Genomic DNA, 15,921 nt, shown 5'->3' with positions numbered 1-15,921 from the left:
ACACACACACACACACACACACACACGTCTGTTGAGAGGCAGCAGCTCCTTAAATAAACTTCCCCAAGGTGTTCCATATTGAACCTAAAGAGGTTCAGCCAGGAGCTGCACACCTGACAGAGAGGCTGAATGATTGAGGTTGATGTTTGGAGAACAAAGGAATGCTGTCAAATGCAGTAAAATCATTAATCAAGACTGCTATAAAACCTATTTATCAAGTCACAAAACACCCACATAGCTTGAATGTAACTCATTTGTATTGCTTTAATGTTTTTTTTTTTCTCCTTAGGAACAGGTAAGCCATGACAATATAATGTAAATGATAAGCGCAAACAAAATCCGAGACCCTTTTGTACATTCATAGTATCACATTCATCCAACAAGTCCCAGCTGTACAAAGGGGTCACAAATCTCTTCTTTTTCACTGAAACCAGGTAACTCTTGACTCAAAGCCAACAGGTAAAATGCAATATCAGATTCTTTTTTTTTTTTTTTTTTTAATTTAGAGAACTTTTTTTTCCTCAAAATGACTAAAAACGGAACAAAGCTTGTTAGTAGTCGATTTAAGTGCAATGTACCTCTTTGCTCCTAATAAAGCGCCACCATACATTCCTCCATTCGTTAACACTGACCGTTAAAACTGCAATGATGCGACAATGAAACAAGATTTTTTTAAACATGTCAGGAAAAAAAAAAAATGAATAAATAAGAATAAATAAATCAGTAATCACTTTTCGAGAGAAGACACCTTTGGCAGTCTGACGGAGCTGCAGCTGTGGAGCTTTAGCATCGCGGTGAGACACGTCGAACTTCATTTACCTCCAGCAACGACACCCATGTGGAATTTCGTCTTTTGGTATTGTGAAATGTAAGTGCTTTGTTTCCACACTTCCAACTGGGGCAAAGCGGACCTGTTCTCTCTTGAACAGCCGATGGAGGTTTGCACATTTTTAGAGCATTGAGACACCAGTAAAAACAAATTGATAAAAAAAGTAATCTGCAGCTGAATGTCTCGCTGTTTAAACCCAAGGGCCCCTTGTGTTAGTTACACGACCAATAACACACACTGGCTGGTTGAGCTTTCTTAAATCTGCTGCTAAAGCTGAGCGAGATGTGTAAAGTGTGAAACACAAAAATGGAGCAGTTGAACGTAAAAAGCGACATGCAGCATGAAGTGTTTGAATCTTTGGCAAAATTATAAATGTAACTGTCATGGGTGCATACAGCTGTTTTCATATTGCATTTGAGGTTGGCTTCTGAACTTTTTTTTCGTGCTTCCCTTTTTCTGAAATCGACAGGATCTACCAGCTACAACGCATTTGCTTCTATGAGTGCTTTTCTGCTGCTGAAACACACTCAAATGCTTCTGTCCATGCAATCCAGACGCTTCTATCTCATTCATGCCCTTCCTCGTTCTGAGAGAACGCAAAATTGAAAAAACAAAAACAAAATATGACGAGCCGAGAACAAACATATACATGTACAAAGTAATGTACACCATATATTCAAACACATTTCAAAATCATCAGACCTTGAAATCTTTAGCCAAAATAAGTATATATGTTTTTCTCAACCCATTAGGTAATCTTCTAGACTGTACAATATATGTATATATGAGTAATCATGAGGGACCAAAGCAACAAAAATAAATACTTTTTCGCTATGTCACCTTTCAAAGTAGTATATCTATGTACATTTATATCAATTTTCCTTAGCTTATTGTGAATGGTTGAGCGTGTGTATTCAACAAGCAGGCATATTGCGCACAGTGTGGAAACTCCTTTTTTTCTTCTTCTTTGCCCTAAAAGGTATCTAAATGTAAATTTTGACGACACTGTGGAAGGAAAAACAAAGACCGGTCCGTCCTTGATACAGTGAAAGGTAACCCTGGCTCAAATGGACCAAACTTAAAGAAAGTAAAAATATAGCATTTTCGCCATCATGTGACTACTTCAACAATGGGTTGTCTACTTCTTTTCAGGACTCTGAGAAGAGTACAAAAATGTTGTCTATTTCATGCAGTCTTTGACAAGTCATACAACCTCAGTGTACTTGTCTAAAGGTTTTTAAGTCATTTTTAGCACACAGCATAGAATGTTTTCAGTGATGTTGAATGTAGCTATGAGGGAGGGTGCAATTTGGGACAACAACATGCATAAAGAACAGTGCATAGGTCCAGGTCATTGGGCCAGTCCCTGGTGATTTCCAGTGTGTTTCAGTGGCAGCGTCTATCAACAGATCCACTACTGCAAGCAGTTGGTGATGGGCAAGTCAATGTGATGCTTAGGGAGAGGATCCAAGCCTGAAGGGGTAGCGCCATCTTGTGGACAAACAGTCTTCCTCTCTCCGACTGCCATGCTATCAGGAGCTTGCTGATTTCAGGAATCCAATAAGCGAGTTTTGAGAGAGAGAGAGAGAGATCAGGCTTGGACCTGGCGTCGAAGTGATGTAAGTGTGCATTGACACAAGGTGCGGTGACCTCAGCGTGGCGTTTTTCTTTTGTTTTTTTTAAAGTCTGGTTTGCTATGCGCAGTTTAGATCAGTCTTTGTTTCACTGTAGAGCCCTTTCCAAAACACAACAGACCCGAAAAATGACCACTCTAAGGATTTCACAATGATTTTTGTGGAAGGTAGAAGAACCAAGCTTAAAGATCAAGCTAACATGCATAAGGTCTTCAGACAATGTTTTGCTAAAAGCCATCAAGGCCAACTTTTTTCCTGAAGACAAGTTCAAGAAGAAACCGTATTTTTCTTTTTTTTCTTTTTGTTTTGTTCAACACTTCATCTTTTGAAAAGAGGAAATAATAATGGCTTAATAGCTACATCTTTCTTGCACTTGTATTGCAACTACCTTTGGTAAATCAATCAACAAAATCGACAACGGAAAACCCTGAAACATACGTGTCCTTACGTGTTCCTCGACTGAACTTAGCGTTGTTCCTTTAGTCTTTAACTAGCATTTCTCCTAGTACAGGTTCCCATGTTAGTACATTCCCTCCCTTCAATGGCCTCCATGTTTGTCACGTTCACAGTTCCACACCACACTTCCACTAGAGCCACTCTGGATTCCACACCAAATCCCTCAAGTAGAGACTCTTCCAAAAATGTCCAAAGTCAAGACAAACCAGCAAGGCAGAGAGAAAAATAGAGAGAAGGGAAACAGAAACAAACCAACAGGAAACAGAAAAAAAGGACATCATCGAGTCCTGGTGGAAAAAGACACCAATGACGAAGGAAGATTTCGAAATGGCCGCTGCCATTCGGACATTGGGGGTTTCACCGCTTCATCATTTTGGAGGCAAAGCTGACGATGGCGGAGGCGGGCTGATCTGGGTCCAGCTCAGCAAACAGGTGGCTGACATTGTCTGTTGTGCTTCCTTGTTTCCTCGCCACGAATCCGAAAAGCCTGGAGGGATTAAAAAAACAACCTGGAGTTAGTATTTTTCTGATATCCTATAGCACCATAATAACCTAATAATAAAGAAAATTGCACCAAATATTTATTTATTCTAACTATAAACTTACTTCACTGAACCCCCTCCTTCTTTGCCCCATCTATTGAAAGGAAACAAGATGTTTGAATGAAACAATCAAAGAGTAGTTTTCTTTTATTGACAAGGAAACGGGTCTTGAGGTTTCTTACTTTCTGTCCTGGGGATCAATGTCGCAGTAGGTTACCGTGTTGATGGGATAGTGTCGCCTGAAGAAAAGTCTGCAGCAAGAGAAATGAACACACACATTATAGTTGTTACGACTCAGCAACACATACATTTGTGTACTTGTGTAAATCCATTAAAGCCTCCATATGTAAGATTTTCTCACGATTGAAGCATCTTTTCAGTTACTCCGTTTGCCACAGTGTCTTCTTCAAGATCACCACTCGGGGCGCCAAAGTAAGACTGCTTTTTTTTGCAATCTTCCTCTATGATTTGATATCTTTATCATCACGGTAATTATGACACAAGGTTCCAGGGCTGCCCCTCTTAGTTAATTAGTCGACTAATCCGTTGTTTTGGTCGTCGTCGACTAAGATTTCTTTCGTCGATTAGTCGTCTTTTGATGCTTTTTCTTGCTGAATGAATAATTTCCATTTCATGAGCACATCTACAGTAAACACAAGATTCGAAGTGATGCTTTTGTGTGACCCTCTGTGAAGGAACTCAGTTTTAGTGTTCACCGACAAAGTATATCTTTGGTCGAGGACAGCCCTATGAGGTTCACAGATTTTTTGCCAATTTCATCTTTTTCTAAAATCTTGTTTTCTAATAGAGTTTAAATATAGGAGAACGTTGAATGAAAGATTTCTCCATGCTGATCTATTGTATTGTTTTCATTTTCTCCCAACACACACCAAGACAAATTCCAATCAATGTGTCATTGACATGGTAATAAATTAATCTTGCATCTTTAAGTCAGAGCTTCTGGTTTCTGCAGGTGTCGACTCACTTCCTCTGACTGTCGGTGAGCGTGATGCCCTGTGTGGACACTTTGAAGTGCACGGTGGTCGCGGCAGGCAGAGGGTTGGTCGCCAGTGTCTGACTGATCGCCTTGGCAATGGCCTGAGGACCCGTGAGAGACTCCATGTCCACGGAGTTGATGTAGAGAACATTGCACGCTAGAGGATAACAACACAGAGGCACTGTTACATAAATACAAGAGGAAAACCATGTGCATGCAGCTCAATGTGGGGGGACAGCAGATGCAGTGAGGAGTGTTTGAAAAGCTGACAATAAAGACTGTTGTGTAGTTACGTTTTTCATGCACTTCACAACATGACGATCTGTGACTCTCAATGTATCGTGCATGCATTTCAAATTTAATTTGGTGGATCATTTTCAGATGCAAATAAAAATGGAGTGAATGACTTCATGAAAGCATTGGTTTGTGTGAGAGCAGGCATCACCGCATTCACATTCAGTCAGCGTGCATGATGGAGCGGAGCAATGCAAACCAGCATTTACCATGGGCCTCCTCAGCAACCTTCTGAACTGTAAGGTAAGGGTGACAATGAGTGAGCGAATGAACTGATTAATGAAAGGTTTGATGTTGAATCCATAAAAGTGGGTTTAGAATTTCAATTCTGTTTTTCCACAGATCGTTTATTGTCATATTTTTGTGTCACTTTCATACTTAGTACTCGAGCTCCTGCATTACTATTTCATTCGGCCCCATTTAAACAATAGTAATGGTTGCATTTTGGCGTGATGGAAGCTATATCGGTGATCAGTGACACTTTGAGACTCTACAGCGTAAAAACCTGTGACGAAATCTCTCCACAGGTGAATTACAGAGGAGCTTACCTGCTCCCTGCTTCAGAAGTTCAACAGCTGGATCAATAGGTGTGGCGAGCTCCAAAGCCTCTTCATTTGGGTCTGTGAGTGACAGAATAGAATCGAGAAGAAAATGAATTAATTATGTCAGAAAACAACTTTGCGACACAGACTACAAGAAACAGACGGCTGTTTAAATTGCAATAAACAGCAGTAACATTCTTATAGATAAGAGGGTAACGCTGACCTTTGGCGGGGATCATCAGCTTACAGGGCAGAGCCAGCGGAGTCATCGAGTGTTGGTACACCAGAGCAGAAAGGCAACCTACAAACACAAAATAATCTCTCTATTCAACTTGATCACTTTGATATCAAACGCCGATCTTCAAGACCGGGCAATAAACTCACCAAAGTAGGGTTCATTGGGACAACCCTTCAGACGGACGCCTTTGGGGCTCGTCTCAATCAGGAAGTGCCTCACCAGCTCATTAGTCATGTCACCAACTGGAAAACATTGTTTGTGAAAAGATCAGTTCTTACCTCAAAAATCTGATATTCTGCTTCAAAATAAAACTTTCACGTTGCCAAAGTTTGTTTCTTTACCTTTTTTGGTCTGTTGGATGGTTGGTGGCGGGCAGGCCACCTTCATGGCCAAACCGTAGGCTCCTCTGAAGGAATGGCTGTCCCTTATGATGAACGCCCCGGGCTCCCTGTCCTTCAGCACATTGATGGCTGAAGAGGCCAAGGAGCAGAAAAGAGGAAGAAGAAACAGGAGGATGAGAAGATCAGAAAGGGAGATGAACAGAAGAAAACAAAATGAGGAGGATATAAAGGCGATGAAGAGATATATCTGACTCTCACCCTGCTCTCTGGTGATGTCTGGCTTGTACCAGAACTTGGAGGTGTCCTGGACGAACTTGACGTTCATCTTAATGTCTGGATAACCATCTGTTTGGACCAAAGAGACAAGGACATGATAACTGGAGAGGACACAAACATTCCGAGAGGTAAACTACCATGTCATGTTTCTTCGTATCACCGTATATGGACTTTGAGACGTCTGGGAGTGTGTGTGTGCCAGACAGGTTTGGTGTGCTGCCACCGCTGGCCGGCGTCAGGTTCTTGTTGTCCGTCCTCTCAGCGTCTCCGCTGGACATGTGCCTCTTCTCCGGCAGCTGTGGGGAGACGGGGAAGGCAGGCGTGGAGGGCGGTTGGGCGCTCCCCTGACGGGAAGCGGCCCCCAGCTCGTCAGGTGTGCTGTGGCCGCTTGCCGCCGTGCGGCGCCCCATCAGGGGGCTGGGGGGCACGCCAGCTGCTGCTGTTTGAGGGTTTCGGCCAATCAGAGGGCTGGAAGGGACGCCTGCTGGAGTAGGGTGTCTGCCCAATGAGGGGCTGGCTTGACCCAGGCGTCTCTGCAGGGCGGGGCTCGGCGGCGTGTTGGTGGCCACTGTGCGGTGGAGGGTGTTGGGGCTGCCGGGGACGGTGTGGACCCCCATGATGTTGACCTGGGAGCCCTCGGGGGAGGTGGGTCTGTAAGGGTAGGAGGGGATGGGACTGTGCGGAGAACAACCAATCCTCCTTCTGCAAGCAAAAGAAGAAGACATAACTATTATTTTTCCATCTGTGTTTCGTATCAATGGTCGACACCTTAACTGTCATTTACTACAGTATCACAATATACAATACATATCTGAGTGTCTGATCTGATCATAAGGAACTATTGATATGCAGATTGGCTATTGATTAGTATTCTGGTTGATTAGGGGATCGTTTTAAACTTGCTGCTGCTATTGAAACTACATGTCCCACTCACCCATCAGCGCTGTGGACGGGACTGCTGGAGGAGAAAGGAACGTTGAATGGTTGTGCTCTGCAGTCCCCAAAACTGCGATTATCTGAATATCACAAAGCATCACAGAAACAAACATAGTCAGTATCAACTATGTGTGTCATTTCATATGTTTTATCCAGAACCAAATGGGATGCAGTTATCTGACGTCGGACCCAAAGAAAAAAGTTGGAGTGACAGGAGACGCATACAGTATATTGCCGCAGAAATGTCCTTACCTTGCTCTCCATCATTGGAATCAGAGTCTGACAGCAGGAAAAGATAGACAGCCAGAGAAAAGGAGATGTGTGGAAGAAGAGGAGGACATGTTTGAGCGCAAAGCAAAACTGGGTTTGTGTTAGCTGTTAGCATTTAGTGGAAGCATTTCCAGGAGTTACAAAAGCTTCTTAATGTTTTCTATTCCACCTTTTGATCCTCTTAAGTAGCTTTAATGTTGTTAGAATAATCAAATGAACAGGAAATTTACTCGAACAAAGATGAATATATTATATTTGATGGGTGTAAACTGACCTGATCCGCCCTGGTGATGAGGCTTCAGTCCCAGAGCTGACAGAGGAGTCTTGGTTAAACCTGGAGGAGAGCGAGCTGCAGGGGAAAAGACAGGGATGTAAAGGACTATAACTATTAATCATAACCAACAACGAGGACAATGAGTATGAGAATTGCACATACAAGCCATGCAAGGATGTAAAACAACCAATGTAAGGCATGAAAAGACACAATTCTTCACTTTAGCATCAATGCAATGCTACGTGAAAATGCATTAGATGGTGGATGTTTGAGGGACACTCGGTTGCACACGGCGCACAATTAAAATTAAGTATCTTATTAAATGGTCAACAAGCACTGAGGTGAGCCTACTTCCACTCCAGGACAAGTAGAATAAGAATAATGGATATGCATATGGTGGCGTGTTGTTTAGATTGTGACAGTTTTCTTAAAATGACAAATTATGACACTGTAGCTGAAAATGAGCCATGAGCCATCGATCCACAACGCAAGTATTCAGTCATGAAAAGATTAATAGCATGCTGCGACGCAAACGGAGATCGGATCCGTATTAGATTGTGATGATACACAAGACTCCAGCTCAACAGCATGACCGGGATTGCTCACTTAAGGTGGCATGGAGAGGGGTGAGGTGGCGTAGATATGAAGGTTTGTGCCACGGAGCAGATTCTTACTGCAACAGCTGTGTGCGTTCAGGACCGACTGCAGGAGAGGAGGCCAACCTCACAGTCTATACACAATCTGTCAAACAACCTGCTGATCACTGTGGTTGGCGCTGTAACCGACCGGGTGTCTGGAAATCTAATATGTCTCAAGGACTTTGGTTTGAAGGAGTAATATATTTGATTTGGCGTGTGTGGCCTCTCCTTTCACTTTTCCTGAACCTCACAATGTCGAAAATAACACGGACCTGGCTCCTGTCAGTAATAGATATGCTCGGAGGGGGGTGTCCACATTTTTCTGGGCAAGGCATTAGCAGTGGAGACAATGGCGGTTCACGCTCATAATACAGGAAATTAAGGAGTGAATATTGCAGCACATGATCAGCAAGATTGTCATTAATTAAGCGATGCGACTGCAGATGTTAAAGTAAGTGAATTGGAGGCTCGTGAATGTGAGGAGAGACTCCATTTCATCTGCTGCTGAGAGTTTAACTTGTGAAATTTATTTGCAGTATTGTTACTGTCCTGGTTTATTTGTTTTTTGTTACACTAGTTTTCTCTCTCAGGTACATATTTACTTGTCCAACCAAACTACGGTTAGATAAAAAATAAACTTAATAAAATGATCAATCAAATAAAAATAAAAAACATTACTTTTGTTGATTTCATTATGTAATTATTTCCTGGTTTTTCCTTTTTTATCTTTTCATAAGTAAATCATTTTTTTGATAATTAAAAATAAGACAAAAGAGAGTAAATCAGGTCAAAGGTCAGTGTTTAGAGGGTTGGAGAGCGCCCCCTGTCTGCAGGCTGGGTGAACCTACACATGTTGAAGTAAGGAGTCTGTGGCGACACAGGGAAGCTTGGGGTCTGGGGGGAATTCTCACCACCGCCTCCAAAGGCGGGACTGTTGTCAAACCCGTCCGCATCGTCATCCTCAAACGCCTCCCGGTAGCTGTGCATGGGACCCTGGAAGAGATGAAGAGGGGTCAGGTGTACACACATGTACCAGAAAAGGGATTTAGACATCTTCCACTTGTAGGTCATGTGAAAGTTAGGTCAAAGTACAAATATACTGTTTATTCTTTTTTTGTAAAAATGTGTCCAATATTGTTTTTCACAAAACAAAATGCTGACCTCTCTGGGACGTCTTCCCGGGTTGAGGGCCAGATTGTGGGCGAAGTCCGGCGAATCCACCATCGGCGTGTTATCATGGCTGCTCTGGTACTGTCCCTCACTGGTTGTCCGACGTCGACCCGTCTCCTGCATCACTTCTGGGGTCATTCCTCTGGATCGAACCCCTGAATAAAAAAAAACAAGAGTGGAATTTCAACTCGCTAGGTATATTTTTAAAAAGCAGCCCTCAGAATGACCCCAGAAGTGACGCAGGAGACGGGTCGACGTCGGACAACCAGCGAGGGACACTGGTTAAATATAGACCAATGTTCTTTTAAACTCAGCTTCTTTATGACATTTTTCATGTAATTAGATGATGTGTAGGTTTATTCTCCACTTTTAAAAGTAAAGCCTGGACTTAATACAAACCTGCCTTTATCGAGAGAGAGAGAGAGAGAGAGAGAGAGAGAGAGAGAGAGAGAGAGAGACAGAGACAGAGAGACAGAGAGAGAGAATAAGTATATCAAGAAGTGAAAGGAATAAAAAAAGCAGTGGAAATAGAGAAGAAACAGGAATTGATGAGAAGAGATGTTAAAATAATCTGAAAAAATCAGCGAAGGAAAATAAAAGCGAGGGAAAGTGGACACACCAGAGAAGGAAAAGGAGCGATGACGGTCAGATTGTTGCGATGTCATGCTTTCACTGATGCCCCGAATACGAGCGTTGTACTCTGTTCGCCAGGGGAGGGAGGTCAGGGTGGTGGATGGAGGGCAGGAGGTGGAGGAGGAAGGTGGAGGAGGAAGGTGGGAGAGGTGCAGTGGTGGGAGCAAATGGTGGGAAGGGTTGTCCATACAGCAGAGAGATGGATTGAACAGAAAAGGAGAAGAAATATCAGAACAGAAATGGATCTGATGAAAGTGAAGAGAAAATGAAAAGAAATCTGTCAAATGAGGTGATAACTTGTGCATTGTCCAATTAATTGATTTTCATTACTGTAGGGTTGATGATTATTTCATGTTTAAAAGTGGTTCAGAATTAGATGATTTCTTCCACTGGGTGGCACCTGGGAGCATCCACATGGTTTCACATAAATGAAAATATGGATGCAGACAATGCATGGAAGCTGAAGCCTCTGAACGCTCGGTTATTCTTACTCTCATCCCATCTCCACTCTCACCAGAGTCTGCTCTGCTGCATTTCAGCTGCAGAGCTAATTTTATGACTACAGGTCATTCCTCTGGTGCGGCACCCCATGATGAATCGGTAACAGAAACTGCTGAAAGCCGCACTGCTCATGTGCTACATGGTGCTTGAGACTAAAAGTGCCTCCAGCTGAAGTTGACACTTAACAAAATGAACTCATAATACAGTATAGTGTCCAATCCAGTCAGCCTTGTCAGCATTTTGGATGCACACATTTTGCCTCAAATGATTTAAAGCCTAATTTATGAAACAATAGCTGCAGATTACTTTCAAAGCATATTGCACTGCCATAGATCCTAATTCATTTCCATTCATTTCATAATGGCAAGAAAATATACCTGACCTGAGACCTGTTTTAGATTTGTAACTAACCAACATGCATCTGTTGTGAAAGTATTATTGTTGCATGGCAATCTGCTGTTCATCCTGCTGATTTCAGACATAACTCGGAGCCTTACCGGCAATGCGGTGAGCTACCAGGCCCTCCAAGTTAAGCGTCTCCTCCTCTGCATCTTGTTCTTTGGGCAAGGATGAAGAAGACGTGTCTTTTGGCTGGGGGGTGAGTGCGGGGAGAGGAGAGGAAGAGGCACTGTAGCCTGGATAAGGAGACGAGTCCTGCGGGTCCGGGGAGTGGGAAAGCCCGCCTCCTGGGTATGAGTTCACAGGCTTCACTGGCACCTGCTGGTTGAAATTAGGGGAGGGATCTGTGGGGTAATGGTGGGCTGCTTGGTGTGTGTGGAGGTAGGGCTCAGGGGTGTGTGTTGGGGTGGTGTTTTGGTGTTGGTAGCCGGCGTTGGACCTCTGGGGAGAATAGACCGGGGACTCCATGAGGGGGCTCTGGTTGGGCAACGCTCTCCCAGTCGCCCACAGGGGCTGATGAAAGGAGTTGTTGACGGACCCGGAGTTGTTGTAACCATGGATGGCAGAGTCTGCTTGGTATGACGGTCTTGCAAGGGTCTGCGAGAAGGGTGCCTGGGATGAATTGAGGCTGTCCTCCCCAGGAGGCGCACTGTGGGACTTGGACATGTGGGAGTTGATTGGGTCCAGGTCGAGCATGAGCATGTTGAGTGCCTCAATGGACTGCTCAATGTCCCGCTGCGAGGCTGAGGTGGGGAAGTGGGGCAAGCTATGGGTTGACTGAAGAGGAGGGCCAAAGGGATCATCTGGTAGGCTATACTGGTGCCAGGTGTTGAGACCCCTTTGAACAGCCTCCCGGCTACTGGTGCTCCTCTCTGGGGCCCTGGGCATCAGCTTCGGGTTGGTCTCAGGGCTGCCGGCTGGCGGATTCCCAAAAGACTGTGAACGGTACATCCCTTCTCCGTTCTGGTAGTTCTTGAATCCCCCCTGTGGCGATGCAGAGTTCACAGACCTCTCTTGCATCGCCGTGGGCGTTTGTACTCCATGCACGGGCATCTCGCTCAACTTTTCCCCAAGAACAACTCTCTCAAGGTAGGGTCCGTCGTTTTGCTTGCTGCTGGGAGTCTGTGATTGGTAGTAGAGGTCAGCCGGTGTTGCCTGGCCCTCCAGGGATGAGAGCGTGCCCAAGCTGTCCACACTATTGCCCTCTTGGCTATTGGGCACCTCGTCGTCTAGAATTTCTGTCTCACGCTCCTCTGTTGAAGGGGCGGCAACTAGCCTGGTATGGCCCCCGTTGACGTGCACCTGCGCTGGGACCAGGTGTCGGACACCTCCTCCTGGACTGGTGGACGTGGACAGGTAGGCTTGTCGTTGGTGAGTTGGTGCTTCGAGGCCACTCAGAAGCTGGTCGAGCTCTTTTTTCTCCTGCGGGCTCAGGGACGGGTGGGTCGCTGTTGGGTTGTTGTGGTTCACGGCACCCTGCACGGACTGGCTGTGCTCATCAGTACGATCAGTCTTGATGGATGCGGTGGAGTTGCCTGAGTCGCTGCTCACGGATAAGGTGTGATCGACGGCAGGGAGGGAGGCGTGGCCTGTCACAGGAAGGGTCTGGTCAGTGGTTTGGAGGGGATGACTGGGGTGTTGTAATGGGTTCTCGGCATTGGTCAAGGGGTTTTCATGGACTGGGAGGCCGTTGATGGTGACAACTCCCTCCAGAGAGTCTTTCTTGCGGACCCGGGCATATAGGCTTCCATCAAGTGGACCTTGGGTGTGAACAACATCTGAAAGAGATGGAAAGATAGTTCCATGTTTTCACGCATTTCCAACCATAAATACAAACATAGAGCAAAGGGTGACTACAAAACCTGTTCCAGATTATTTGTATCATCTTGTCTTCACACACAAACACACAACCCCCCCCCCTCTGCATACGATTCTTTTTACCAAGGTTCAGCTCCAGCAACACAGCCCCTCCAGCTCTATTAATAGCCAATTTGCAGTGCTAAAGCCCCTGTCACGTTGCGTCAGTGCAAGCCCACATGGTCTGACGTGAACTGGGGCGGCTCCTGTCCAACACACTGAAACAGCTGGTCTGTGCGAGCCAAAGAGAAGAGCTGCAGTGCCAGTTTGAAAGCCCAGAGCTGGACTGGGAGAGGATGAGCTGTCTTGAAGTTGACTTCTGGCTGCTGAATCATGCTGGCAAAGTCAGACTGATTGACTACATGTTGCACAATCAAAGTATCTGAATTGGTTCACAGGAAAAAGTAATTTGTATATCATGGACATATTTATATGATCGCTTTTGGTGTATTTTGTTTGTTATATGGGGCAGGACAGTATTTCATCTCAACTCAAACTGAATCAAATTATTCGGGCCTGGCTGTGCTTCAAAGAAGGAATGAAGAGTAACTTTACCTTCGACAACTTTCAAAACAGTCTGTAAGCTTCCACAGTAAAAAATAAATAAAATTAAAAAATCACCTTTGTTTACAATGTCAGAAGTATAAATAGTATAATTTGACATTTCTTATTTGAAGGTTCATTTTTTGGAAAGTCAAAGTGCAACCATGGGAAAAAATACCCAAATTTAAAAAGATAGATTGTTGATAGATTGTTGAATAAAAGAAAATGCATCACAACTCATTTGTGGCACATGAACACATAAACAGAGGTCAGGTACAGTAGTGTAATTCACACACAATGTGTACTTTAATTATAGGCCAGGGCACTATTTCAAACAGTAAAACACTATACTTGCTTCCATGAAAATGCACCAATCACACAAGCAACAGCTCATTCTGTGGTAACACTTGTGCTTACCAGAAGAAAGTAATACGACAATACTGGCTACCCGTATCCAGTATACATTTGCAAAGTGATACATGACATATACATGATCACGGCTGGCTCGTATGTGGGATATCCCAAATTGAGCGACCCCCGGGGACAGATGGTGACTCGCTCGGACCGCAGCTATTTCAAAAGCCATGTCAACAACAACTCACAGGCACAGTAGCAACAAGAACGAGAGGGCAGGCAAGGAAGTTGTAAACACAGTTTGTTCCTGAGGTTGTTTTTAATGATGACACGAGGATTAACATTATGAGAGTAAACTGTGAGGTCTACGGTTACATTTTGTTTTAAGTTAGGTTTAATTTGTGTGGAAATAGACTTAGGTCATAGCTTTTTGGAAAACATTTTGATACAAAAGTATTATTTAACTTTTAAAAAGTTCTTATTTTGAATTTATATTTCTTTCTTGTCAGCAATAATTTATGAATCCTGGATATCTGATTTTTATTTCCTATATTAAGTGACTTCTATTTTTGAAATGCTTCAAATCATAATTACATTTCTATATCACAGTATCAAATTCAGTGGAAACATTCTCCTTACCTGTACTTTAGGTAAACTCTCAGAAAACCCTCAAGAAAGGATGAACTATTTCCTCTTCTTCAGCCAAACACATTTCGATTAAAAAGTCACATTTGAGTCCTTCAGTAGCCTCTCAGTGACTGAGCTTTCTGCCTTTGGACTTCTTGTCTTACTCTCCCTGTCCTCTCTGATTCATGTCCTCTCATCACCCAAAATGTGCTTCACTGGAGCGAGGCAGGGCCATACCACCGAAGCTGCCGAGAGGGGTGAGCTGGCACTCTGGGATGATCTGTGACTGTTCCCGGCAGCGGGGGGAGGGACTCTACCGACGTCACCACCACATCCCAGCTTCTTGTGGAGCCACGTCGTTTCAAATAAACTACAACTCCCACGCCATCTGTTTGCCTGGAACTGCAGCACCCTTGCCTGGTGATGTCATCAGAGGGGATCCCTTCACTCAGGGTCACCCCCCTTCCCTTTCCTGTCTTACAGAAAAAGCTTTCACTGCATGACATAAATCCTGAAATAACTGGATTTTATTACCTAGAAACTTTGATGTAAATAATCTTTGATCTGCTGACATTTCTCTGAGGTTCAATAAATGTATGGAACAGGAGTGACTCACTGGTTAAGTATGAATGTTTCTGGAGTGAGTCTTGCCACCTTAAACACCTTCATCGCTATTTTCTCTCACTCACCGACGGGGGTGAAGAGGCCTGCGAGTTTGGTGTGATGCTATTGACTAAGTAAAGAGCGGAAGTGCCGAACAACGTTGGGCATGACAGGAACTTATCAAACAAGAGTTGCAAGGTCACAACCTTTACATTTCCCCACACTCATGGCATGTGCGTGAGTCGGAAGAAACGTGTACACATGACTACAACTACATATGCACATATAAGATGGCAGCAGAGGTGACTAGAGTTTAAAGAGGTCACCCTTCAGCTCAGGTGCCCAACGGAAGTCTAACCTTCCAGGGATCCAGTGTTTCATTTCAGATAACTGTGAAAATCTTGAGATTTAAAGTTCATTCTTGACACCAGTTGACAACAATCTCACTTCAAAGTAGCTCAGTAGCTCTTCTAGAGCTTTTGATCGTATGCCATGATCTTCCAGAGATAAAGAGGATCATTGGTCCTCTTTAAAGTGCTCCAAAACACATGAAACACTGTCATCCAGGTATGAACCAAGTAAGAACCAAAGAATATTGGTTGACTCTGCGTCAGAAGAAATACCTTTCTTCTGGTGTCAATAAATAGCTGCAGCAGACCCCAGATTAGATCGGTTGAGTCACCAACGCTTGGCGAACACAAATAGCTAACAACTTGTTTCCTACTGCGGTAAATGAGTGTAACATGCCATTCTCTCTGCTTCAAAAGGACAAAGACACGTTTACCACTACTCATTTACATATTCAATCACCAAATCAGGCTCAATAAGTACTGAGAAAAAAAACAAAATGACGATTACATTTAGCATCTAAACTGGCCCTTTCATCAATTTAGCACTAAGTTCCCTCCCTCTCTCTGTCTCACACACACACACACACACACACACACACACACACACACACACACAC

General features: G+C 44.0%; 1 protein-coding gene across 1 annotated transcript; it reads right to left on the bottom strand.

Annotated features, from left to right (window-relative positions):
• Positions 1–239: 239 nt before the first annotated feature.
• LOC116377127 (tensin-like) lies at positions 240–12,748 on the bottom strand (the record flags this gene model as incomplete). Its single annotated transcript, XM_031838688.1, has 17 exons — positions 240–3,406; positions 3,526–3,555; positions 3,644–3,712; positions 4,447–4,615; positions 4,962–4,988; positions 5,301–5,372; positions 5,518–5,595; positions 5,679–5,774; positions 5,874–6,002; positions 6,132–6,218; positions 6,310–6,851; positions 7,084–7,165; positions 7,338–7,364; positions 7,630–7,704; positions 9,116–9,260; positions 9,429–9,592; positions 11,069–12,748. Coding segments are annotated over 17 exons (3,602 nt in total), but the record flags the coding sequence as incomplete, so codon positions are not given.
• Positions 12,749–15,921: the final 3,173 nt, after the last annotated feature.

Source organism: Anarrhichthys ocellatus, unplaced genomic scaffold (genome assembly GCF_004355925.1).
Source record: "Anarrhichthys ocellatus isolate YVR2014 unplaced genomic scaffold, GSC_Weel_1.0 scaffold926, whole genome shotgun sequence".
Lineage (NCBI taxonomy): Eukaryota > Metazoa > Chordata > Actinopteri > Perciformes > Anarhichadidae > Anarrhichthys > Anarrhichthys ocellatus.
This window is presented reverse-complemented; position numbering and strand designations above follow the sequence as displayed.